The sequence below is a fragment of the Pantherophis guttatus genome, chromosome 2 (genome assembly GCF_059756535.1).
Source record: "Pantherophis guttatus breed Tessera chromosome 2, ASM5975653v1, whole genome shotgun sequence".
In the NCBI taxonomy this organism is placed as follows: domain Eukaryota; kingdom Metazoa; phylum Chordata; class Lepidosauria; order Squamata; family Colubridae; genus Pantherophis; species Pantherophis guttatus.
The window spans coordinates 2,922,501-2,948,108 of NC_142064.1; the positions used below are offsets into that span (position 1 = coordinate 2,922,501).

A 25,608-nucleotide genomic window follows, 5' to 3' on the forward strand; every position below is an offset into this window, starting at 1 on the left:
CCAGCAATCTCAGAAAGGGTTTCTAAGCATCTGCTCTTAAGCCATGCCTAGCTGGATCTTTTTTTCCTGCAGCATCCTCCAGAGGTGACCATCTGGCCCCCTGCCTATACCAGAGGCAGCCATGATGGGCAATTGGTTCATACTTATGACCGTTACTGCGTCCCAGGGTCAAGTGATCTCCTTTTGTGACCTTCTGACAAGCAAAATCAATAGAGAAGCCAGATTCACTTAACAACCAGGTTACAAACTTATCAACTGTAGTGCTTCACTTAATAACTGTCTTGCTTGGCAACAGAAATTTTGTACACTATTTTGGTCGTAAGTCAGGGAGAACCTATTTCAAATAAAATGGGTTTGGAATGTGTTCTTCAATTGGCCAGCCTCATTTGAGTCATGAAACATCTAGAGAGCCTGCCCAGCAACTATACATGTAGCATATAACACAGTTCATAGCATCCCATAATATTCTTAGCATGATGTTGTTAATGCCTAATTGCATATTCAGATGATATGTTTGTCACATTATACTGAGTTTCCAGGTTATTAAAGTTCAATTTTCTGGGCAATTTCGTTCTAGTTTGAACCGGTGCTTATCAGAATCCACATTCTTAATTGTTACTTCCGAGGAACTAGAAACATTAATCAAAGGCATTCCTTTTTATGGAAGACAATTACAGATGGACCTCAACTTATAATAGCAATAGCGCTTGGACTTATATGCCGCTTCACAGTGCTTTGCAGCCCTTTCTAAGCGGTTTACAGAGTCAGCCTCTTGCCCCCAACAATCTGGGTCCTCATTTTACCTACTTCGGAAGGACTGAGTCAATCTTGAGCCTGGTGAGATTCGAACTCCTGGCTGTGGGAGGAATTAGCCTGCAGTACTGCATTCTAACCACTGGGCCATTACAGATAGATGATAGATAGATAGATAGATAGATAGATAGATAGATAGATAGATAGATAGATAGATAGATAGATAGATAGATAGATAGATAGATAGATAGATAGATAGATAGATAGATAGATAGATAGATAGACAGACAGACAGACAGAGACACATACAGAGAGACAGATAGAATTTAGCAATAGAATTTAGACTTGTATATCACTTCACGATACTCTAGAGCCCTCTCTAAGCAGTTTACAGAGTCAGCATATGGCCCCCAACAATCTGGGTCCTTGTTTTACCAACCTCAGAAGGACGGAAGGCTGAGTCGACTTGCAGGTGGTCAGGATCGAATTTCCTGGCTGTGGGCAGAGTTTAGCCTGCAATACTGCCTTCTAACCACTGCACCATCACAGCTCATTATAACCATTCATTTAGTAACCATTTGAAGTTAAACAGCATTGAAAAAGTGGCTTATGATCATTTTTCACACTTATGACCATTGCAGCGCTCCCCCATGGTCACGTGATCAAAATTGTCGCACTTGGCAACTGATGGTTGCACCATCCTGGGGTTACGTGATCCCCTTTTGCGACCGTCTGAGAAGCAAAGTCAATGGGGAAGCCAGATTCACTTAACAACCGGGTTGCTAACTTAACAACTGCAGTGATTTGCTTAACAACCATGGTGAAAAGGTCATAAAAAGGGCCAAAAACTCACTTAACAACTGTCTCGCTTAGCAATTGAAATTTTTGGCTGAATTTGTTATTGTAAGTTGTTCCTGTACTCAAAGTTCCTGTACTCAAAGATGCCCCGTTCTCTTGTTCCCATCACTATGGACATTTATGGGGTTCGGGCAGTGGTGGAATTCAAATTTTTTTACTACCTGTTCTGTGGGCTTGGCTTGGTGGGCATGGCTTGGCTTGGCTTGGTGGGCATAGCAGGGGAAGGATACTGCAAAATCTCCATTCCCACCCCACTCTGGGACCAGCCAGTAGTTCTCTGAACTACTCAAAATTTCCGCTACCGGTTCTCCAGAACCTGTCAGAACCTGCTGGATTTCACCCTTGGGTTCGGGAGTAAATGTGAACATTGTCCATTGTGCTACTTGGGGAAAAAAAACCTTAAGGTTATTTTTGTTATTTTTGTTTTAACCGTAATTTAGCTTTTCCTTCTGTAAGTGTAAGTTTTTCTATCTGCTTTGTCCCACCAGGTTCTTCTTATTCTGGCATAAAAATCTCTCTTGTTTTGCCTATTTGTTTCCTGTGATAGGAGGGCAACCCTCCCCAGTCATTCCCAGAGGCCTCGTCACTGCCAAATCCCTCCTTAATGCATTTCCCTCGCAAGAATTATGCGAATGCATTATTAATTCAGAGCCTGTAATTAGCTAACAAGTGGGTAGTATATTTCAGAAACAGGTTTTTATAGATAGATTTTTTAATCTCTCAGGCCTATAAGTAATAATTTTATGATACAATTCTATGCATATTTTATGGGTGAGCCCAGCTCCGTGCCTTAAATGCCGTTAGCGCTTTGGAATAAAAACAGAGTATAAATAGAAATAGATGAAGTTTACAGAGCCAACAGTATAGCTGACTTGCAGATATTCCAAGAAATGTTTTCCTTCTGCAACCTAAGTCCAAAAAATGCTTTAATTCATGCATATAAAAAGTTTGCAACTTCTGGAATTGCTTTTTCAGTTTGGGGATAGCCCTCCAATCTGAAATGATATAGGCCAGCGTCTCTTGGCTTGAGCAGGGAGTTGGGCCAGAACACTCCAATGTCCCTTCCAGCTCTATTATTCTATTCTGTCCTGTCTGCTCCTGGACTATTTTCTGTTCTGCTTTTTGTTCTATATTCTTCTATATTCTACTCTACTCTACTCTACTCTACTCTACTCTACTCCACTCCACTCCACTCCACTCTACCCCACCCCACCCTGCCATGCCCCTACCTCTATGCTATGCTATGCTACGCTACGCTACGCTACGCTACACTACGCTACACCATGCCACTGGCATCTATGCTATGCTATACTATACTATGCTATGCCACACCACATCACACCACGCCACACCACTCCCTCCATCTATTCTATTCTATTCTATTCTATTCTATTCTATTCTATTCTATTCTATTCTATTCTATTCTATTCTATTCTATTCTCTATTCCATTCCATTCCATTCCATTCCATTCCATTCCATTCTATTCTACATTCTAATATTCTATTCTATTCTATTCCCATTCCCATTCCCATTCCCATTCCCATTCCCACTCCACTCCACTCTATCCATCTTCTATTCTATCCATCTTCCCTTTCCTCTTACAGTGTTGTCTGTTGGAAAACAGCCAAAGACTTCCTCCTTCTGTCTTGGGCGCTGATACCTCCTTCCTGCATTTTATATGGGATGTCTTTTTTGCCCATATAGATTGGCACTAGTGCCAACTAGGCAAGGGACAAACCTGTAGGATTCTGGGAGAACATCTATGGACGATCCCATAGCTACGCTGGCTGGGGAATTCTGGGAGTTGAAATCCATAGGTCTTAAAGCGGTTGAGGTCAAACACCCCTATTATAGATCATATAGATCAGCGGTCACCAACTGGTGGTCCGTGGACTACTGGTGGTCTGCGAGAAAATTTTGGTGGTCCGCAGAAAAATTATTTGCGTTTTTTATATTGCACTAAATCAGTGGTCCTCAAACTACGGCCCCTGGGCTGCATACATGCAATGAACGTTTGTGTTGCTGCAGAGAGTCTCCCTCTTCAGGGTCTTCTTGTGTGGGTCGGAGGGGGGCAGAAATTCCAACTAGGGGTCTGCTTCGGCCTCCTGGTGCAGGGCTTTGGGTGAAGGTTGGAGGGAAGAGCCACTGGTGGCTAAGAGCCAGAGGGCCTTGTTCCAGTGGGACTGCCTCAGGGCCTGGAACTGGCTGACCATCTCAGCCCGCTGAGCCTCCAGGCGCCGGTACCTGGCCTTGCACTCCCACAGGTCTCCCCTCTGCTTGGAAAGCCTATGCTCCTAGTCCTCAGTGAGGTGCTTCTACTGAGCCTCTTTCTCGGTCAGATCCAATTTCAACTGAGCTGTTTTGCCAGCTCTTTCTCATGGTGGCTGCTTAGCTCCAACAGTTGCTTCCTGTTGCAGCCCTAAGGAGCCCAGGTGGGGAGAGGAGGAGGGGCTGGGAGGGGAGGGGCAAATAGAGGGCAGCGAGGCGCTCCTCAATGTGAGTGACATCGAGTTGACCACGCCCACCCAGTCACATGACCACCTAGCCATGCCCACCCAGCCGGTCATTAGGCAGATCATATCAGTGGTCCGTGGGATTTAAAATTATGAATTTAGTGGTTCCTGAGGTCTGAAAGATTGGTGATTCCTAATATAGATCATGGCCATAAAGTTTTGCCTTTAAGAGCATGTTCTGAGTACAGCACTACGTCCGTGGCCAAGACTGAGTTCCCTATACTCGGGGCTAAATACTGAGTGTATCCTTCTATACCACTGCTGGGGTTTAATATTCTAGCAGTTTTACAAACCTTCTGTAACTATTCTTTGTGAGTTCAGATTTCCCTGGATTGAAATCAGAGGAGGTTCTCGCCTTCATAAAAATGTAAGAAGCGAATTATGCTGAGTTTTGCTTTTAAATCTCACATCCTGAAGTCCGTTCCTTCTGCCTTTGCTTGTGGAAAGCCAGCTGGGAAGGTCAGAAAGGGTGAGACACTGCAACCGTCTTTAAACCCATGCCGGTTAGTCAAGCCCCTCCTCGAATTTTGATCATGGGACCATGCGGATGCTGTGACCGTCATAAGTGTGAGGAACAATCACAAGTCACTTATCATATGTGGTGGACTTGTATGAAAGCAAGAAAATATTGGAAGAAAATACATGCTTGGTTGGGAAAGATGATTAAGAAACATAGATCTGAAACCAGAAATATTTTTGTTGGGTATAATACCGGAGGGTTATGATAAAGGGACTACAGTATATATTTAGTTTTGCATGTACTGACAGCAGCAAGGATCGCATTTGCACAATATTGGAAAAATGAGAACACTCCATCAGATGAGGATGCAATTCGGAAAATATTAGACTGTGCAGAGATGGACAGATTGACTTTAAAAATAAAAGAGAAAGAAGACACGGAATATTACTTGATATGGAATAGACTTTATGAGTGGTTAGAGATATGAGGTAGAAATTAGATGAAGAAAGATGATTGCTATGTATGAATTAAATATAAAGATAGTTTATAATTATAAATCTGCCAATATAATTAACAGAATTATAAATAAGCTAATATAAAGAGAAATTTAGCCAAAACTATTTTGTTACATTACTACGATTGTTACCAGTATGTGTGTTAATATTTCTTTTGGTTCTTTCTTTGTTTTTCTTTTGTAAATGATATACCCTGACAATACACTGTATTCAAAATGTTTATGAATTAAAATAATAATAATTAAAAAAAAAATAAACAAGTCACTTTTTCTTCAGCGCCATTGTAACTTTGAGCAGTCCCTAAATCAATGATTGTAAATTGAGGACTATTATATTTCAAAGTATAAGACACACTTTTTCCCCCTAAAAGAGGCTGAAAATTTGGGTGCGTCTTATACTCTGAATGTAGCTTTTTAGAAGCTTTTTTTCAGCCCTAATGAGGTGCTAGCGAGTGAAGCGATCTTCCGAGCTTTGCCTGCTTTTCTCTTTGCTCCTCTCTCCTAAGATCAGCTGTGCTTTAGAAGCTTTTTTTCAGCCCTAACGAGGCGCTAGCGAGTGAAGTGATCTTCCGAGCTTTGCCTGCTTTTCTCTTTGCTTCTCTCTCCAAAGACCAGCTGTGCTTTAGAAGCTTTTTTTCAGCCCTAACAAGGCGCTAGTGAGTGAAGCAATCTTTTGAGCTTTGCCTGCTTTTCTCATTGCTTCTCTTTCCAAAGATCAGCTGAGCTTTAGAAGCTGTTTTTTATCCCCAAGCAGGGGATAAAAAGCACACGCATGTGCTCAAAACCAGCAAACTAATGTGCTGAAGCTGACCAGACTAAGGACGCTAGCCAGATGAATACCTTATAGGCAGATTTTTTCCCCCTATTTTCCTCCCCAAAAACTAAGCTGTGTCTTATATTCTGAAAAATACGGTACCTAATTTCTTTCTTACTGTGAGCAATGGAAAAGATGTCTTTTTTAAAAGCAGGGGAAATTAGACACGTGAGAGATAGTCCTTGACTTACAACAGTTCGTTTAGTGATTGCTGGACACAGTACAACAGCACTGAAAAAAGCAGCTTATGACCGGTTTTCACACTTATGACCGTTGTAGCATCACCATGGTCACATGATCAAAATTCAGACACTTGGCAACCAACTCGTATTTATGACGGTTGCAGTGTCCCAGGGTTACGTGATCCCTTTTGCGACCTTTTGACAAATAGTGGGGAAGCCAGATTCACTTAACAACCATAAGTGTGACTAACTTAACAATTGAAGTGATTCGCTTAAGAACTTTGCCAAGAAAGGTGCAAAACTCACTTTAAAAATGTTTCGCTTAGCAACAGAGATTTCGGGCTCAATTGTGGTCATAAATCGAGGACTTGGCGGTACCGCTTTCCACATATAAGCCCTGCTTATAGCTACCAGAACAGTATTGCTGGGGGTGGGTTGGAAGTAAATAATACCATGAAATACTTTAGGAATATTTCTGCAGAATGAATTGTGAGCTTTAGTTAACCTCGTCAACTAATTGAGAACAATGAATTCGATGACGATCATTGATCTTGTGCAAAAAATAATTACGGATTTATTTTGTCTTTTCTCTAGAGTCAACTTGGAATTCGACCATCAAAATTAAACATAAGGAGAAGGGTAAACTATTTAATTTTTAAGTGCATTTTTCTTTCAAGTCACCACAACAATCTCGATGGAATTTTTTTTCTAGTGTGTTTGGCTTTGTGGTTCAAATCTCTGAATTAGACCACAAAGAAGAAGAAGAAAAACAGGAATTAGATTGTTTATGCACTGATCTTTCTCTATCCTAAGTAAATAAACTCGGGAATAAGCCTTGCAGCTTCCAATTTAACAGAAATAATTGGTTAAGCTATAAATATAAATTTAAATATGCATATTTAAATCTGGCCTTTAAATACAATCCATTGGACGCAATTTGGAGATTAAGCCTAGATGATATTATACTGACAGCTGAATTCTATTTAATCAGATATCCAGAAGGGTCCAATGACAATTGCAGTAGTAGAGGAATCAAAACCCCACCCTGCCCCCTTTGTATGTGTGAACACTACTACCCTGTTTTCCCCAAATTAAGACCTCCCCTGATAATAAGCCCAATTGGGCTTTTAAGCACATGGCAATAAGGCCAAGTGCTTATTTCAGGGTTCAAAAAAAAAATAAGACAGGGTCTTATTTTTGGGGAAACACGGTACCAATATCTATTTTTTCCATGTCTCTTCTCAGTCATCTTCTAAAATTATTGTTTTAATCAAATATGTCAAAAATGTTTCATTACATTACTAAATAAACAGAGTCTTCCGAATGAAGGCGAATATAGGTATCCCAGATTGCAAGGTCCAATCTGGGTCGGACCCCGGGACCAAAGGTTTATTCTTCCCAGCTTTTGGACTCATGTACGAGGACAAATCATGCATTGCAAAGGTCGCTTGGCGGTAGGAGATGCTTCTAACGTAATCTACCGGATCCACTTCGTAGATTGTCCCCATGACTAAGTAGGACCGATGGGGAGGAAGCTAACTACCAGATTGCAAGAACGCAAGTGAGCAGTTAGATGAGGAGACCTTGCGATGAACAAGGTCACATATTCAATTTTGCAGCTATTAAGATTGTTGGCCGAGCAGGGACAAAAATAGCCAGGGGAATGGTTGAAGCCTGGGAAACGGGCCCCTTGTTAGCTAACAGGAGTGCTGATTTGCCACCAGTTTATCAGGTACTTAGGAACCAAGGGCTTGGCAGCACAAGGAAACAACAGCCAATGACATAATAGCCAGCCATCAACAACTAAAAAGCCACACACAATCAGGCACCACACACAGAATAGCCCAAAGCACCCACACGCTGAGGAAGGGCTCCAGTACAAGTCTGAAAGCTCAGAAGACTAAATCTCTGGTCCTCGTGGCCAAGCCAAATTGGAAACGGAGTCTTTGTTCAATTATCCTCCTGTGGCACAAGAACAAAAGATAAACTCTTCCATTGTCACCTGTGGATTTCAATTTATAGAAGCGAAACGTATAGACCCATTTTTCTCTCTCAAAATGTTGTCCTTTGGTATAACTGCTAGACAGATTGTTGCCTGCTTAACAACAATTCACTATGATTTTCAATTACCAAAAATTAACAAATTACTCTCAGAGGAGTAATGGGAGGCTGTTCAACTACACTGTCATCAATTGGGAGACAAACTCTGGACCAACTGGGACTTAGACTTAGAATAACTTTATTGTCACTTTGAACGTACACTAATCGGCATATATTAAAATGAAATTTCATTGCCTACAGCTCTCAAAGTGTCACCACCTCCAACATACACTCCATAAACATGACTAAATAAATGAATACAAAATTATGCATATACCCAGAGAAACAACACAGTCTAGTTCGGATGCATACACGTACATGGCGAGAAAAACGAATCCTGTGAGTTTACCACAAGGAATGGCACAAGGGAGTAAAGCTGATACAGAATCTGGTAATTCTGCTAGAAATACTTGGAAACCTCCCAGAGGGGAGCAACAGAAACAGAGACCATAAAGTGGGTGTGTGGGGGTCTCTAACGATGTTTTGAGCTCTAAGCACATAGCGCTTGTAAGCAGTATCCTGAATAATGGGAAGTGAGCTTCCTATAATCTTCTCCGCTGTCCTCACCACTCTCTATAGGGACTTTCTATCTGAGGGAGATGGAACACGTTCCTGACAAGCCTAGCTGTTAACTTTGTCATCCAAAGAAATAAATACCTGATTCAACAGCAATAACTGTGAGAGGGGTTTAGGAGTCCTGGTGGACCACCACTTAAGTATGAGCCAATAGTGTGCTGCAGCTGCTGAAAAAGCCAACACAGTCCTGGGCTGCATCAACAAAGAGATAGTATCAAAGTTATGTGAAGTGATAGCACCACTTTATAATATGTGGTAAGACCAAATATTGGATCCAGTTTTGGTCGCCATAATATTACAAAGATGTGGAGACTCTGGAAAGAGTGCAGAGTAGAGCAGCAAAGATGATGAGGGAACCGGAGTCTAAAACATATGAAGAACGGTTGCTGGAATTGGGTACGTCTAATTTAATAAAAAGAAGGACTAGGGGAGACATGATAGCAGCCTTCCAGTATTTGAGGGGTTGCCACAAAGAAGAGGGAGTCAAGCTATTCTACAAAGCACTTAAAAGCAAGACAAGAAACCATGGACGGAAACTAACCAAGGAGAGAAGCAACCTGGAACTAAGAAATTTCCTGGCAGTGAGAACAATTAACCAGTGGAACAACTTGCTTCAAGAAATTGTGGGTGCTCCAATGTTGGAAGTTTTAAAGAAAAGATTGGAGAGCCATTTCTCTGAAATGATACAGGGTCTCTTGTTTGGATGGGTGTGTGGGTGTGGGCACCTCTATCACAGATAACATTACCTAGTTGGGTCATGAAACATCTGCAAGAAAGCTACCCAGCTCAAAGAGCACCAAGGGGCCGATCAATCCTGTTCAATCCTGAGCTTGTTCTGACCCTGTTCCACTCACGAACCCCCACAGACAGCCACACAGTTAATAAGCCACACGACAAAATTCTTTGAAAATAAAGCTGGCAGCAACCTAGTGGCTAGCTGCCAATTCAGACTTTACTCACACAAAACAAAGATTAGACTGCCAGCATTCTGATAAAACAGGCAGAGTTTTCAACAATACAAGGATTAATCCAAATGCAGTCCGATAAAGCAGGCAAAGTCCAGTAACACAGAGATCATGGATTATTTCCAGTTTTTGCTCATCACAAACTGAACCGACCACCACACCCACATTTATACCCTGTGGGGTGTGGTCCAGTGACTCAGCTAATCTCTGGCACACCTTCCCCTCTGCTGCGCACGCTTCTCCCTGCGCCTCTGCCGAGGGTCCAGCCAGCACTTATCTTCTTCGTCGCTGTCCACCTGTGGCTGCGGGGACGTGCTTGGCTCTGAGCCTATCGTTTGGCCTTCGGTGTCCTCCGGAGGCATTGCCAGAGAGGAGGGTCCTGGAGAGGGAGGCCTTGCCAACTCCTCTCCCTCACTCTCAGAGTCTTCATCTGTCAATAGCCCAGGCTCAGGCAACGGAGCCACAACAGGAATGTCATGTTGCTTTTATGTCACCCCTAATCATCTACTTCGATCAACTCTTCAAAACTCTCACATGCCTTCTGCAAAAAATTAATTCTTGTTTCTATCTATCTAGCCCACAATCAACTGAAGCGCTACGATATGTGCATTCTTTGGGCTCTAGATTTCTGAGCATTGTTGCCCCGACTTGAACATACGCTTACAAGTCTTCACCTGGAATCCCCGAAGATTCACGGCTTGCCTTGTGCGAAGCTCGGGGAATGAATGGGGCAGTCCTTTGATTAATATTCCATCCGTCCCCGTGGAGGGCAGACGTACAGAGAGCGATCTCATTACTGGAGTGGCTATTCCCCCCTATGACGGACGGTTTTAAGCAAAGCTCCTGTGAGGAGCAGATTAAAAGAGGAAAAGGGATGTATTTGAAATTCTGCTCAGGGTAGCCTCCTCAAACAAAAGAGGACCATCGCCTCGGGCCCCTGAGCTCGTTTTAATCAATGCCTCCTATCCCTCCGAATAGGGAATTTAAATTCATCGGTTCCTCTTCTTGTCCGAATGCAGAATATCAGAGTCGGAAGGGACCTTGGAGGTCTTCTAGTCTAACCCCCTGCTTAAACAGGAGCCCCTATACCAGTTCAGACAAGTGATTGTCCAATCTCTTTTTAAAAGCCTCCATTGATGGAGAACCAACACCTTCTGGAGGCAATCCATTCCACCGGTTAATTAATAGAATGACAGAATCACAGATTTGGAAGGGACCTCGGAGGTCTTCTAGTCTAACCCCCTGCTCAAACAGGAGACACTATACCCGTGATGGCAAACCTATGGCTCACGTGCCAGCGGTGGCACGCACAGCCCTCTCTGTGGGCACACGCGCTGTTGCCAGCTGCTCTTCTGGTTTCCAGTGCACACATGCGCGCCAGCCAGCTGCTCTTTGCAGGCGCTGGGGCGCTGGAACATGGCCTGGAAAACCACCAAAAAACAGGCCATTTTTCGGGCTATTTTCAGGCTGTTTTCAGGGCCGCTTCTGGCCCAAAAAACAGGTTGTTTTTTGGATTGTTTTCAGGCCTTTTTCAGGCCATTTTTCAGCTGTTTTGGGGCCTTTTTTGGGCCAGAAGTGGCCCTGAAAACGGTCCAAAAAGCATGAAAACAGCCCGAAAAAAGGCCAAGAAACAGGAATGCGTGCTCTGGCCAGCTGGTCTTCAGCTTTCCGGCACTCCAGCGCAGGCACATGGACACACATTCCAGTTTGGGCACTCTGTGCCGAAAAGGTTTGCCATCACTGCACTATACCATTTCAGAGAAGTGGTTGTCTAATCTCTTCTTAAAAGAATCTCTTCTTGCTTAACGCATTGTAAGCCGCCCTGAGTCTCCGGAGAAGGGCGGCATATAAAAATAAATTAAAAAAAATAAAAATAAAAATAAAAACCTCCAGGGATGGAGCAGCACCCATAAATTCTGGTGGCAAGCTGTTCCACTGGTTTATTGTTCTCGCCGTCGGGAAATTCCTCCTTAGTTCTACGTTGCTTCTCTCCTTGATTAGTTTCCCTCCGTTGCTTCTTCTCCTGCCTTCTGGTGCTTTGGGCAGTAGGTTGACCCTCCTCTCCTTTGTGGCAGCCCCTCAAATATTGCAAAACTATTATCATTTCCCCCTTAATCCTTCACTAGACTAGACATATCCAATTCCAGCAACCGTTCTTCATATGTTTCAGCCTCCAGCTCCCTAACCCTCTTTGCTGCTCTTCTCTGCACTCTTTCCAGATTCTCAACATCTTTTTTCTATCATGGTAACCAACACTGCAGACAATATTCTAAACGTGGTATTCAATGCAATATAATAGAGAGCTGCCAGGAATAGTATTTTCCACGAAGAAAGTTTGTGTTAGGCCAAGGTCAGGACTAAAACGATTCAGCATTCAGCAGCTCGAGTAATGACAAACATCCGGGAAGTTTTTTTATAGTTTTTTAGTTTTTTAGCTTTTTAGCTTTTAATCTGTCAATGGGTTTTAATTCGAATTGTTTTAAATTTGGGCCAAAGTATGTAATTCTTTTAATAATTTTAAATTTTGTATTGGTATGTGTTTTAGTTCTGGCTGTGCACCGCCCTGAGTCCACTAGGAGAAGGGCGGTACACAAATTGAATAAAATAAATAAATAAATAAGTGAAAAATGTAACGTAGGCCAGTATTTTTCTTGCAGTCGTGATTGTCTTCAAATCTAGATCTGCGTTGAATGGCTCTTTGTGATGGGGAAAGAATCGTTCCCTCTTATAGTTTGAATTTTATCTGCTTTTTGCTTCCGACAAGCGTCCCCGGGCTTAAATGAGACACCTTGTTTGAAATTTGGGCAAAATATCTATCTATAAATAAAGGGGAAAAAAGAAAAAAGGAATTTGGGCAAAATATCTGAAGTGGAAAATATGCAGAGAAGCATCAAGTATGTAAGCCAGGCTGAATATACCTAACTGATGGGAGAGTCTGAATTTTGTCTGAAATGGGATAGAGCAGAGATGGCGAACCTTTTTGCCCTCGCGTGCCAAAAGCGGGGGGAGGACGGTGGAGTGGCGCTCGTGCGTGCCCACACCCATAATTCAATGCCCCTGCATGCCCCACCCCCCACGCATGTGTATGCGACCCCACTCGCACTCCCCTGCGTGTGCACGACCCCCCCTGCGCCCTGTTTTGGGCCTAGCACGCCTACCTGAAGCCTCTGGAGGGTGAAAACGGCCTCCCCCAGCCCCCAGAGACCCTCCAGAGGCCGGAAATGGCCCGTTTCCTGACTTACGGTGGGTCCAGTAGGCCCGTTTTTTGCCCTCCCCGGGCTCCAGGAGCTTTCCTGGAGCCTGGGGAGGGCAAAAACAGCCTCCCCACCCCCTGGAGGCCCTCCCGAGGCCGAAAATGCCCTCCCAGTGCCTCCGTGCGACCCCTGTACTTACTTGGCATCCAAAACTGGCCGTGTGGAGACTCCGGGGAGGGGAGGGGAGGGGGCGGTGTGGGCGGGGCCAGCCAAAAATCAGCTGGCCGGCGCGTGCTGGAGCTGAGCTAGGGCAATGGCTCGCGTGCCTGCAGATATAGCTCAGCGTGCCACCTGTGGCACACGTGCCATAGGTTCGCCATCACGGGTATAGAGTCCCCTGCTTGAGCAGGAGGTTGGACTAGAAGACCTCCAAGGTCCCTTCCAGCTCTATTCTGATTATTGGGACTGGCCTCCAGAAGTTGTGGATGTTCCATCAGTGGAGATTTAAGAAGACAGTAAGAGTAACAGAGTTGGAAGGGACCTTGGAGGTCATCTAGTCAGACCCCCTGCCCACGCAGGAGACCTGTACTAGGGACAACTGTTTGTTTGGAATGGTATAAGGACTTCTGCTCAACAGGGGTCAGCCTAGAAGACCTTCAAGGTCCCTCCCAGCCCAAGGATTCTACAATTTCTATGTGTTATCTAGTTGGTTAATGAAACTTCTGCAAGAAAACAACCAGGCTGGGAGAGCAGCAGAGACTCCACCGTAGCTAACGCTCCCTGAGAATTTCTTCAATTCAAACCATCAGGAACAAGAATTTTTTTTTTTTAAATTAAGGAAAAGGCTTTCGTTGGCAAGTTGACATCATAGACGGCAGCATTCTAATTTCCAAGAAAATAATTTGTCATGGAAACATGCCTCGGGGAAGATAAGCTACAACTATAGCAAGAAATTGCAGCCTGCAAGGCTGGAGGTAAACTGGTAAGAACTGCCACTGTGTGGCTCCTTCAGGCTCCCTGAGCTTGGCTGTTTTCCTGTAGACGTTTCATTACCCAACTAGCTAACATCCTCAGTGCTGATGTAACGAGCAGTAGCACTGATGTGGTTATCTGGTTGGGTAATGAAACGCCTGCAAGGAAACAACCAGGCTCAGAGAGCATTTAGGAATGCATGGTCATTCCCCTCCTCCTCCTCCTCCTCCTCCTCCTCTTCCCTGCAAACCCCTCTCCCTTCTAGCACTGATGATGTTCCCTAGTTGTGTATTGAAATGTCTGAAATAAAACCACCAAGGACCTCACAGTCCTCCTCCTCCCTCCCTCCCACTCCTCTTCCTCCTTCCCACCCACCCACCCTCCCTCTCCCTCCTTCTCCTTTCCCCCTCCTCCTCCCCCTCCTTCCATCCCTCCATCCCCTCCTACTTCCCCTCCTCCTCCCTCCCTCTTGTCTTCCACCTTCCCACCCTCCTTCCTCCCTCCCACTCCTTCTCCCCTCTTCCTCCTCCCTCCCTCCCTCCCCCTCCTCCTCCTTTCCCCTCCTCCTCCTTCCTGCTCTCCTCCTCCTTCTCCCTCTCTCCCCCTCCTCCTCCCTCCTTGCTCCTCCTCCCCCTCCCTCCATCCCCCCTCCTCTTTTCCTCTCCTTCCTCTCCTCCTCTTCCTCCTTCCCACCCTCTTTCACCTCCCTCCCTCCCTCCGTCCCCCTCCTCCTCTCTCCTCTCCCGCTCCTCCTCCTTTCCCCTCTTCCTCCTCCTCCCTCCCTCCCTCCCATCCCATTCTCCTTTCTGCCCTCCTCCTCCCTCCCTCCTTCCCAACCTCTGTCTCCCCCTCCTCCTCCTCTCCACAAACCCCACACTCACTAGCCCTGATGATGTGACCTAGTTGGGCAATGAAACATCTGCAAACCGCCTTCCTCCCCCCCACAAACTAAGCTCAGAGAGCACCAAGGACCCACATTTCCAACCTTGAGGTTCAAAAACTCACTTCTGTCAGTCTAGGTCTAGGAAACGCGGATTGCTCTTGGAACCCGGATGAGAAATGATGGCCTATTATGGGATGCCAACCCCACAGGGCAATTGCAGGGACTGGGCAGGGGGCAAATGATATTCCATGCCTCCTGACGTCTGCCATCATAATTGTGTGACGATGCCCCGATTAACAGGCCATCATTTGCATTTCATCTCGGCCGGCTCACAACTGCCGTTTCGCGCACCGTTCTTACAAAAGCTCCTTGTGTCTGTGAGAAGAGGACGAGGCGCCGCTTATCCTTGATTGCCTTTCTATCAAACGACGCTAAACCGCTCTTCCCGTCCAACGATCCCAGCCTCTGCCTCGAAAGACGTTTAAAATGCAAGCTTGCCAAGAGTGACATTTTGAAATATATCGTGCAGCCCGTGAGAAGGATCCAGAATTATGATTAATTTAGGAGGGGAAGAGAAGGCAATCGGAGGAACTCCAAATGTCACTCTGCAAACAAATCAGGATGATTAAATGGAGCGAAGATACGACGGAAATAAATTATCCAAAGGAACGGCCGGTGGCTTAGATGGATTTGTTTTTTTTTTAGGATTCAGACACTGGTGCTTATCTCCCAGATTATTGGCCTTTCCTCCGAAATGTTTCTGGCCACATTCTGGTTTCTTTAACATTTCAGATAATCGTAACACAAGATGAAGAGTCAGTATGATGCAATGGTGAAGGCATTAGGCTAGAAACCAGGTGATTGTGAATTATAGCCCCACCTTAGAAAGGAAAGCTGGCTGGGTGACTTTGGGCCAATCACCAGGTGATTTTGAATTATAGCTCCACTTTAGGAAGGAAAGCTGGCTGGGTGACTTTGGGCCAATCACCAGGAGACTGTGAATTCTAGTATCAGTTTAGGCATGAAAGCTGAATGGGTGAATTTGGGCCAATCACCAGGTGAATTTGGGCCAATCACCAGGTGATTGTGGGCCAATCACCAGGTGATTATGAATTATAGCTCCACCTTAGGAAGGAAAGCTGGCTGGGTGACTTTGGGCCAATCACCAGGAGACTGTGAATTCTAGTATCAGTTTAGGCATGAAAGCTGGCTGGGTGACTTTGGGCCAATCACCAGGAGACTGTGAATTCTAGTATCAGTTTAGGCATGAAAGCTGAATGGGTGACTTTGGGCCAATCACCAGGTGATTGTGGGCCAATCACCAGGTGATTGTGAATTATAGCTCCACCTTAGGAAGGAAAGCTGCTGGGTGACTTTGGGCCAATCACCAGGAGACTGTGAAATCTAGTCTCAATTTAGGCATGAAAGCCAGCTGGTTGACTTTGGGCCAATCACCAGGAGACAATGAGTTCTTGTCCTAATATAAGCATTAGAGCTGGTTGACCTTGGGCCAGTCCCTCTTTCTCAGCCCTAAGAAGGAGGCAATGGCAAACCACTCCAGGGAAACCTTGCCAAGAAAACAGTGGGAACTTATCTAGCCACTGACCTGCAGATTGAAGGCACACAAGCACACAAAAACAACAAAATCACCACAAGACGACTCCAATGGGTGTATCCTATTTTTTTTTTTAATCTTTGTCTTATGGATTTCAGCAATTGAACCCCGCTGTTCACCCCGAGCTGCATATTCTCTCTGCCATGAATGTCAATCAATTATTCTGCGTCAACATCTATGCCACGCTGCCACAATAGCATGCCTTATTGCCTTTGCCGCCAAAGACGCAGCTTTCCCTTCGAAAGAGTGCTCGTCCAATTTCTGTCATTCAAGCTACCGTAGATATTAAAATGCTTCTTCAAAAAAAATTTTTTTTTTAAAAGCAGAATGTACCGAGAGCTCAAAACCTGAATGATCAGGACATGCTGATGGGTTCCAGATCTGACTGGAATGGAGGGCAATTGCAACAGCCTTCTTTGCTAAGCAGTATATCTGTATGGCAAAAATACCAAAAAAAGGAGAATTTTTACAGCTCGGATGGTCTCTGAGCTTGGTTGTTTTCTTGCAGATGTTTCGTTACCTAACTAGATAACATCATCAGTGCTAGAAGGGAGAGAGGTTTGCAGGGAGGAGGACTTGGAGGAGGAGGAGGAGGAGGAGGAGGAGGAGGAGGAGGAGGAGGAGGAGGAGGGGAATGACCATGAATTCCTAAATGCTGTCTCAGCTTGATTGTTTCCTTGCAGGCGTTTCATTACCCAACTAGATAACATCATCAGTGCTAGAAGGGAGAGAGGTTTAAAGAGAAGAGGAGGAGGAGGAGGAGGAGGAGGAGGAGGAGGAGGAGGAGGAGGAGGAGGAGGAGGAGAGGAGGAGGAGGAGAAGGAGACAAGGAGGAGGAGGAGGGCAGCAGCTGTGGAGTTATTACTGCTTTCTGAGCTTGGTTGTTTTCTTGCAGATGTTTTGTTACCCAACTAGATAACATCATCAGTGTTAGAAGGGAGAGAGGTTTAAAGAGAGGAGGAGGCGGAGGAGGAGGAGAGGAGGAGGAGAGGAGGAGAAGGAGAGGAGGAGGAGAAGGAGACAAGGAGGAGGAGGAGGGCAGCAGCTGTGGAGTTATTACTGCTTTCTGAGCTTGGTTGTTTTCTTGCAGATGTTTCGTTACCCAACTAGATAACATCATCAGTGTTAGAAGGGAGAGAGGTTTAAAGAGAGGAGGAGGCGGAGGAGGAGGAGAGGAGGAGGAGAGGAGGAGAAGGAGAGGAGGCGGAGGAGGAGACAAGGAGGAGGAGGAGGGCAGCAGCTGTGGAGTTATTACTGCTTTCTGAGCTTGGTTGTTTTCTTGCAGATGTTTCGTTACCCAACTAGATTACATCATCAGTGTTAGAAGGGAGAGAGGTTTAAAGAGAGGAGGAGGCGGAGGAGGAGGAGAGGAGGCGGAGAGGAGGAGGAGGAGAGGAGGAGGAGGAGGAGACAAGGAGGAGGAGGAGGGCAGCAGCTGTGGCGTTATTACTGCTTTCTGAGCTTGGTTGTTTGCTTGCAGATGTTTTGTTACCCAACTAGATAACATCATCAGTGCTAGAAGGGAGAGAGGAGGAGGCGGAGGAGGAGGGGGAGGAGGAGAGGAGAGGAGGAGGAGAAGAGGCGAGGAGGAGGAGGGGAGGAGGAGGAGGGCAGCAGCTGTGGAGTTCTTACTGCTTTCTGAGCTTGGTTGTTTTCTTGCAGACATTTTGTGACCCAGGTAGGTAACCTCATCAGTCTAGTAATGATGATGCTATCTATTGTGGGCCATGAAACATCTGCTAGAAGTCAGCCAAGCTCAAAGAGCACCGCGGACCCCTCAAAAGGCAAAAATCCCAAACTATTCCAGGCTGCTTCCATGCCGTCAATGCCGAAGCAGACCGGAATGGTTGAAGGCACCCATGGACTTCCTGGAGCCTTGACGGTTACTAACTGGCTGTGTGGTTCTTTTTCTAGGATGAAGAAGGAGGTGTCGAAGTGGGTGAGGGGGCCGACGAATGGTCCCAGGCCAAGACATTGATCAAGCCCCCAGACCAGCTGGACCTGACTGATGCCGTAAGTAAATTTGGGTCAGAGGCTGAAAGGGGGAGGAGAAGAGGTTGGGCAGCCATGTGTCTGAAATGGTATATAGGGTTTCCTGCCTTGGGTAGGGGGTTAGTCTAGAAGACCTCCGAGGTCCCTTCCAACGCTGGTATTCTTTTGCTCTGTGAATTAATCTGTGGGACAGCTTGCCTTCAGAAGTTGTCGGTGCTCCATCACTGCAGGTTTTCAAGGGGAGATTGGACAGCCATTTGTCTGAAATGATACAGCGTTTTCCTGCTCGAGCAGGGGGTTGGTCTAGAAGACCTCCAAGGTCCCTTCCAATCCTGTTATTTTGAGAAAACATTGGCCACATTAGGTGTGGGCAGGCGATTCACCCATAAGCTGAACTTCAACCATAAACTGAACCAGCGGTGAAATCTAAAATTTGTTACTACCGGTTCTGTGGGCGTGGCTTGGTGGGGGGGTAATGTGACTGGGTAGGCATGGCCAATTTTTAAAAAAACTTTTAAAACCATTTTTTCCACAACCTCTTCGGCGAAGAGGTTGTAAAAAAATGCTTTCAAAAGGCTCTGAGGATCCCAGCTGAGTTGCCTGATCGGCAGAGGCTTTTTTTTCTTTTAAATGCCTCTGACAATTAGGCAACTCAGCTGGGATCCTCAGAGACATTTAAAAGAAAAAAAGGGGTTTTTTCTTTTAAAAGCCTTTGACGATCGCAGCTGAGCCGCGTGATCATCAGAGGCTTTTTTTTTTTACTTTTAAAAGCATATTTTCAGCGGAAGAGGTTATAGAAAAAATGCTTTTAAAAGTTAAAAAAAAGCCTCTGATGATTGTGCGGCTCAGCTGGGCATGGGGGGGGGGCAGGGATCTTTGCTACCGGTTCTCCGGACCACCCGCTGCCATCGCTACCGGATTGGGCAATCCGGTCCAAACCGGGAGCATTTCACCCCTGAGCTGAACTCAAGCAAGTTAAAATTCTAACATTCTTTGAATTATTAGGGACATACAGTAGTACCTTGGGTACTCAACTGCTTTGGAACTCATCAAATTTGGTACCTGATGCATTTTGAGATGGAAATTTTCTCCCAGTATTCACTGTTTGTTTGATACTCAATGCAAAACCTAGAACTTGTCGGCGTCAGCTGCCTTGTGACTCATTATATTTACTCCCTTATGGGAAAAAATTGGTTTGTTACTCATCGTTTTTGGTACTCATCGCGCCTCCCAGAACCAATTAACGATGAGGACCAAAGTATCACTGTACAGGTAGTCCTCGACGTACGACCACAATTGAGCCCAAAATTTCTGTTGTTAAGCAAGACATTTGTTAAGTGAGTTTTGGCCCGTTTTACAACCTTTCTTGGCCACAATTGTTAAGTGAATCACTGCAATGGATAAGTTAGTAACCCGGCTGTTAAGCGAATCCGGCTTCTCCCTTAACTTGGCTTGTCAGAAGGTCGCAAAAAGGGATCACGTGACCCCGGGACACAGCAACGGTCATAAGTATGAACCAACTATTGCCAAGCGTCTGAATTTTGATCACGTGATCACAGGGATACTGCAATGGTCGTAAGTGTGAAAAGCGGTCACAAGTCCCTTTTTTCAGTGCCGTCGTAACTTTGAACGGTCGCTAAATGAACAGTTGTAAGTTGAGGATCCCCTGTACTGCAAAAAAAAAAAAAAACCCCGTAAAATCTCGAGCGGTCCTGTGATGATCTGTTTTATAGCCGTCACAATGTATGAGCAAAATTGTCAGCTCAAGTTACGGTCGTAAGCCAAGGACTCCCTGTATTGACTTACAGGTCAGCTTTGCAGCCAGTACGGAAACCCAGGGCAGCTGTTTTTAACACTTAGCATACTTCATTTCGAAAAAAATCTGTAGTTCCTACAGAAGCTCAGCATAAAAAAAAAATAAATAATCCTACGTATTCCTTAAATGTGTCTGTTTATGCATCCGCCACTTACTCCCTGTGGGAATTGTGTGCGAGATACGGCTCTTTTCCACTGCAGGAACTGAAAGAGGAAATAACCCGCATCCTGACGGCCAACAACCCCCATGCTCCACAGAACATTGTCCGATACAGTTTTAAAGTAAGTGTTTCTCTCTCCACTGACCCCCTTGTTCAGCCATTGACCCTCTAAAGCCGTGATGGCGAATCTATGGCACGTGTGGCACGAGCCATATCTGCGGGCACGCGAGCCATTGCCCTAGCTCAGCTCCAGCACGCGCTGGCCAGCTGATTTTCAGCTGGCCCCGCCCACACCGCCCCCTCCCCTCCCCGGAGTCTCCACACGGCCAGTTTTGGATGCCAGGTAAGTACAGGGGTCGCACGGAGGCACTGGGAAGGCATTTTCCACCTCCATAGGGCCTCCAGGAGGTGGGGAGGCTGTTTTCGCCCTCCCCAGGTTCCAGGAAAGCTCCTGGAGCCTGGGGAGGGCAAAAAACGGGCCTACCGGGCCCACCGTAAGTCAGGAAACAGGCCGTTTCCGGCCTCTGGAGGGTCTCCGGGGGCTGGGGGAGGCTGTTTTCACCCTCCAGAGGCTTCAGATAGGCGTGCTAGGCCCAAAACAGGGCCCAGGGGGGGTCGTGCATGCACAGGGGAGTGCGAGTGGGGTCACATGCGCATGCATGGGGGGTGGGACATGCAGGGGCATTGAATTGTGGGTGTGGGCATGCACGAGCGCCACTCCACCGCACTCCCCCCGCCTTTGGCACGCAACGGCAAAAAGGTTCGCCATCTCTGCTCTAAAGCAGGGCAGGCCTGAGCCCAATCAATTTAAAACGGGAATACGTAGAGGCTGTCTTTTCTTTTCAACATGATGAGTTTTAGTTTCTGGGTAAAATCAGGGCCTGCTTTGAAAATCACCCCAATTTCTGGCCACTGACCGTTCTTGCAAAAGGAAGGGGTATCCCTGATGTTATTTCAATAGTCTTCCGTTCTCTCGTTCCCCGGATCTCCTGGGATGAGAAAACGACAAAAGAAGCAGAATTGCTAGAATTCTTACCTTAAGAGGGTGGAATGGGACAACTCAACGTTGCTGGGTCGCCGCGACTTGCTTGCCGCGACCGGTTTGCCGTCCCCCAGGTCTCCACCGCTGGGTTGCCACTGCTTGTTGCCTCTAGATTTCCACTCCTGGCTTGTCACTGTCAGCTCCTCCCGGGTGACTCGCCCTGAGTGACTTGCCATGGGACAATTCGCCCTGGGCAGATAAGCAGGGATTAACTCCAGACACACCATCAAGCAGAAAACAATGTCCTAGTCAAGGAATCGCCAAGAAGAAATCCACACTCCCACCAATATTGACAGGGCAATAATTGAATGAGAGCAAACCTCACTCCCTTCTAGCACTGATGATGGTACCCAGTTGGGTCATGAAATATCTGCAAGAAGACCATCACGCTCACAGAGCATCAAAAACCCCACAGTCCTTCTCCTCCTCCTCCTCCTCCTCCTCCTCCTCCCTTTCCCTTCCTTCCTCCTTAATTTATCTCTGACCCTTTCTCATTAGCAATGGGGGAAGAGGCAGAGTGTGTGTTTGTTTGTGTGTATGTGTGGTTGTCCCCTGTGTGAGCCAGTGGCAGCGAGCCAGCAGCAATAGACCCATAGTGGCGAGTTGTCTTGGACACCCCCCCCCCTTAAAACCCCCAAGTAATAGCATTGTTCCCATTCAATGAGATACGAGACTCTTCTTTCCATTCATCTGCCTGTTGACACTTTTTTTTTTATTGCAAAAGTTTTACAATTACATTTTCACCCCTTTTCCCCCCCCCACCACCCACCCCAAACTTCCCAACCTCCCTAACCCTCCCTAACCCTCCCCTCCCCCCAGACTTCCACACAATATACTCATATCAGGTAAAAAAAAACCCTTAGTATAAAACTTATATATAAACTTGGACCCCTCCCTCCCCCTTATAAATTTTCTTTTTATCTTCATTACATTAAAATATTTCTAATACATTATTTTCAAATAAAAGTTATTTGATAGTTCCTAGTTTGATATTTGTTCTGAACATATTCTATCCACTTTTTCCATTCCCATTCATAAGTCTCTTGTGAACAATCTTTTAAGTATGCTGAAATCTTCGCCATCTCTGCAAAACTGGCCATCTTCAAAGTCCATTCCTCAATAGTGGGCAAAGCTTCATTTTTCCAGTATTTACCTAGCAACAATCTTGCTGCTGTTATCATGTACAATATCAGTTTTGTTTCACCTGATGTAAAACCCTTAACTATACCCAGTAAAAACAATTGTGGAGAGAATTGAATTTTTTTCTTCAAAACATTCTGCAATTAAGTTGACACTTAATTTAGAATTTGCAGGAATTCTTTGGCTCCCAAAGAAGGAGAACACCAGGAGAGTTGCCAGAACTGTAATAAAGCTTAGAAAAGAAATTGCCTAACATCATTAGGAGGATACGGCCTCAATCACTCGGGTGAGCCTTAACAGAGGGGAAGGTTCATTCTTCTGAAACTTCACTCACAAGGAAGCTGGGAAAAAAGGGCAAATCTTATAGCCCTTTTCCCTACTTCCCCCACCTTTTGGAATCCTCATCTCGGTTCTGGGATAACTAACAAAGGGGAATCGATATTTGTGTTTACATGCATTGGAGAGAAAGGGATTACAAGAGAGTAACCAAGCACACAGTGGAGAATTCACATTGAAAGGAATGTCTTGGCTTCCGTTCCCAGCGACAGGATAACAAAAGGAAGGCTTTGGGATCAAATTGATTAGGATCATGCCAGTTTCAGACAGCAGCACAAGCTAGCCCCGGGTGCTAATTCACTAACCAAGGTTGCAGAGCTGAACTAGCTTGCAAGGAAGCACAATTTGCCTGCAGAGAAAAGCAGTTTAGGAAGAGGTAGCTTGGCCAAGCAAGCTCTCCTCTCCTCAAGGGAGGAAATCCTGGGAAGGGGTGAGGGGAAAGGAGAAGAAAATTCAAAAAATGTACCATGTTTTCCCCAAAATAAGACCGGGTCTTATATTATTTTTTGCTTCAAAAGATGCGTTATGGCTTATTTTGGGGGAAATATAGTACTAATCCCCTCCGTCTGCTGATGATCTTAACTGGGGCTTATTTTTGGGGTAGGGATTATATTATGAGCATCCTGACAAATCATTCTAGGGCTTGTTTTCCGGTTGGGTCTTATTTTCTGGGAAACAGGGTAAGTAACCAGGCACAGGACAATTCTATGATGTCTGTTTGAGAGTTTTTGCAAGTTTCTTCCCGCCGATAATTGGGATGGTTAAAGAAGAGCCAGAGTGAAACCGTTCTTCTCTCTTCCTTTCTTCGAAGGAAAGAGCCTACAAGCAAACCTCTGTGGTGGAGCAGATGGCCGTTCACTTTTCTCTTTGTGGGAACCTGATCTTCAAAGATTCGGATGAGGGCCGCAGGCAGGGCTTAAGAGCCAGTTCTTCCGGTAGGTCTTGTCCTAAGCAAGTCGGGCACAGCAATGCTTCTTCTGCGTGTTGGAGAGACCATGTATGTTCTGAGGTTGCTAGGGATTATCGTGGTCCGCCAGCAGTCTGCGGAGTTGGCAGCGGAGTCGGACAGTGAGGAGGCTGGGGAGGAACATGGGCCTGTTCTGGAGTCTGGGGAAGGCCCGGACGAGGGCTCTGCATCGGAGGCAGAGATGGGGCCAGGGCCATCTGGGAGTGATGCACAAACTCTGGAGTCTCCAGAGTCAGACAGCAGAGAGGCAGAGGAACAGGAGGAGCCTGTTCCTTGTGTGTGCATGCGCAGAGCTGCCAGAAGGCAAGAACAGTTAAAACTAAAGAGACGCCTCAGGAGTAAGGCCTGGAGATGATTGGCCCCTCCCATAAGGCTTAAAAGAGGAGCAAAGGCACGTGGGCCCTTTGCAGGAAAGCAACGTTGTTAATTCTGTTCCCAGTCGGCATCTCTGTTTGATTCTGGACTCTGTGTGGCTTTGCCAAGTAGGTCTTTGGCAGAGTGTCAAGGGAGATAAAGGTGGGTGATGATCCTGAAGGACGTTTTGCAACTAATTGGGACTGAGCTGTGAATGAACGTAATTCACAGCTGTTGCATTAAAAGAGGTTTTTGGGACTACTCGTGTGTTTAAATGGCTCAGTAAGCCTAGGACACAACAGGGATCAGAGTGGCAAACTTTTGGAGAGGGGAGGAAAGCCATGGGGATGAGCCACCCAGATGGACCTTAATATACTTGGGGGTCCTTGGAGCTCTCTGAGCTTGGTTGTTTTGTTGCAGACGTTTCATTACCCAACTAGGTAACATCATCAGTGGTATAAGGGAGGGTGGTTTGTGGAAAGGAGGAGGAGGAGGAGGAGATGATGATGATTGTGGGACCCTTGGTGCCCCCTGAGCTTGGTTGTTTTCTTGCAGACATTTCATTACCCAAGTAGGTAATATCATCAGTGCTATATTTTTTCTCTTTCGTTGATTATTAAAGAGATGTTCAGCTTTAAGGACGACACAGAAGTTTCCGCCGCTTTCCTTTCTCAAGGTGGAATCAGACTCCCTGCCAGTTTGGGGCACATCGTAGGCAGAGGAGACTCCCAACAGCCAATGGTAGCCAGAATTGGACGGCTGGGGAATTCTGGGAGTCGAAGTCCATCCATCTTAAAGTGGCCAAGCTTGAGAACCATTGTTCCAAAGGGCAGGCGCTATCCTAGAAATTAGAAACGGGAAATGTATTTTTAACGCCAGGGAATTGGCATAAGGCGGGCTGAGCGGGGAAAGTCAAGATGATGAAGTGTTTTTCCAGGGTACCTTCGGGTTGCTCAAAGTCACAACGCGCAGCACAGAGACAGGATGTGACAACTCCGCTCAGATCTTAAGAAATCGCTGGCACCGTCGCGAAACCCTGCCAAAGGCACATTTGGGGAAAAGGAAGAGATGACCCAGCAGGAAACCTGGCGCCAGCCACAACCAAGGAATGAAAAACAGCCTGGGACTAAAGCAATCTGGGAGAGAATAACAGAATGTCAGAGTTGGAAGGGGCCTTGGAGGTCTTCTAGTCCAGCCCCTTGCTCAGCCAGGAAACTTACGCCATTGCAGACAAATCAGTGGTGGGTTCCTCCCGGTTCGGTCCGGTTCGGCTGAGCCGGTAGGGTGACGATATGACATCACCGAACCGGTTCTCCCCCCCGCCCTCCCACCCCCCCCACCCACCCCCACATTATTCTTACCTTTTATTTGGTCCCACCCCCAATCTCTTGCTGCCTCCTG

The 25,608-nt window shown here is 46.0% G+C and overlaps 1 protein-coding gene across 2 annotated transcripts in view; it reads left to right on the top strand.

The window, feature by feature from the left end:
* DNAI1 (dynein axonemal intermediate chain 1) overlaps nucleotides 1-25,608 on the top strand; it is a 168,968-nt gene that overhangs the window by 8,089 nt on the left and 135,271 nt on the right. The window contains exons 2-5 of one of the 2 annotated variants that reach the window (XM_087885484.1): nucleotides 6,690-6,734; nucleotides 18,315-18,413; nucleotides 20,409-20,489; nucleotides 23,698-23,821. In XM_087885484.1, coding sequence (XP_087741610.1) covers nucleotides 6,690-6,734; nucleotides 18,315-18,413; nucleotides 20,409-20,489; nucleotides 23,698-23,821 — 349 coding nt within the window. Of the gene's footprint in view, nucleotides 1-6,689; nucleotides 6,735-18,314; nucleotides 18,414-20,408; nucleotides 20,712-23,697; nucleotides 23,822-25,608 lie in introns of those variants that run through there. The other variant, XM_087885485.1, reaches the window with a different exon arrangement.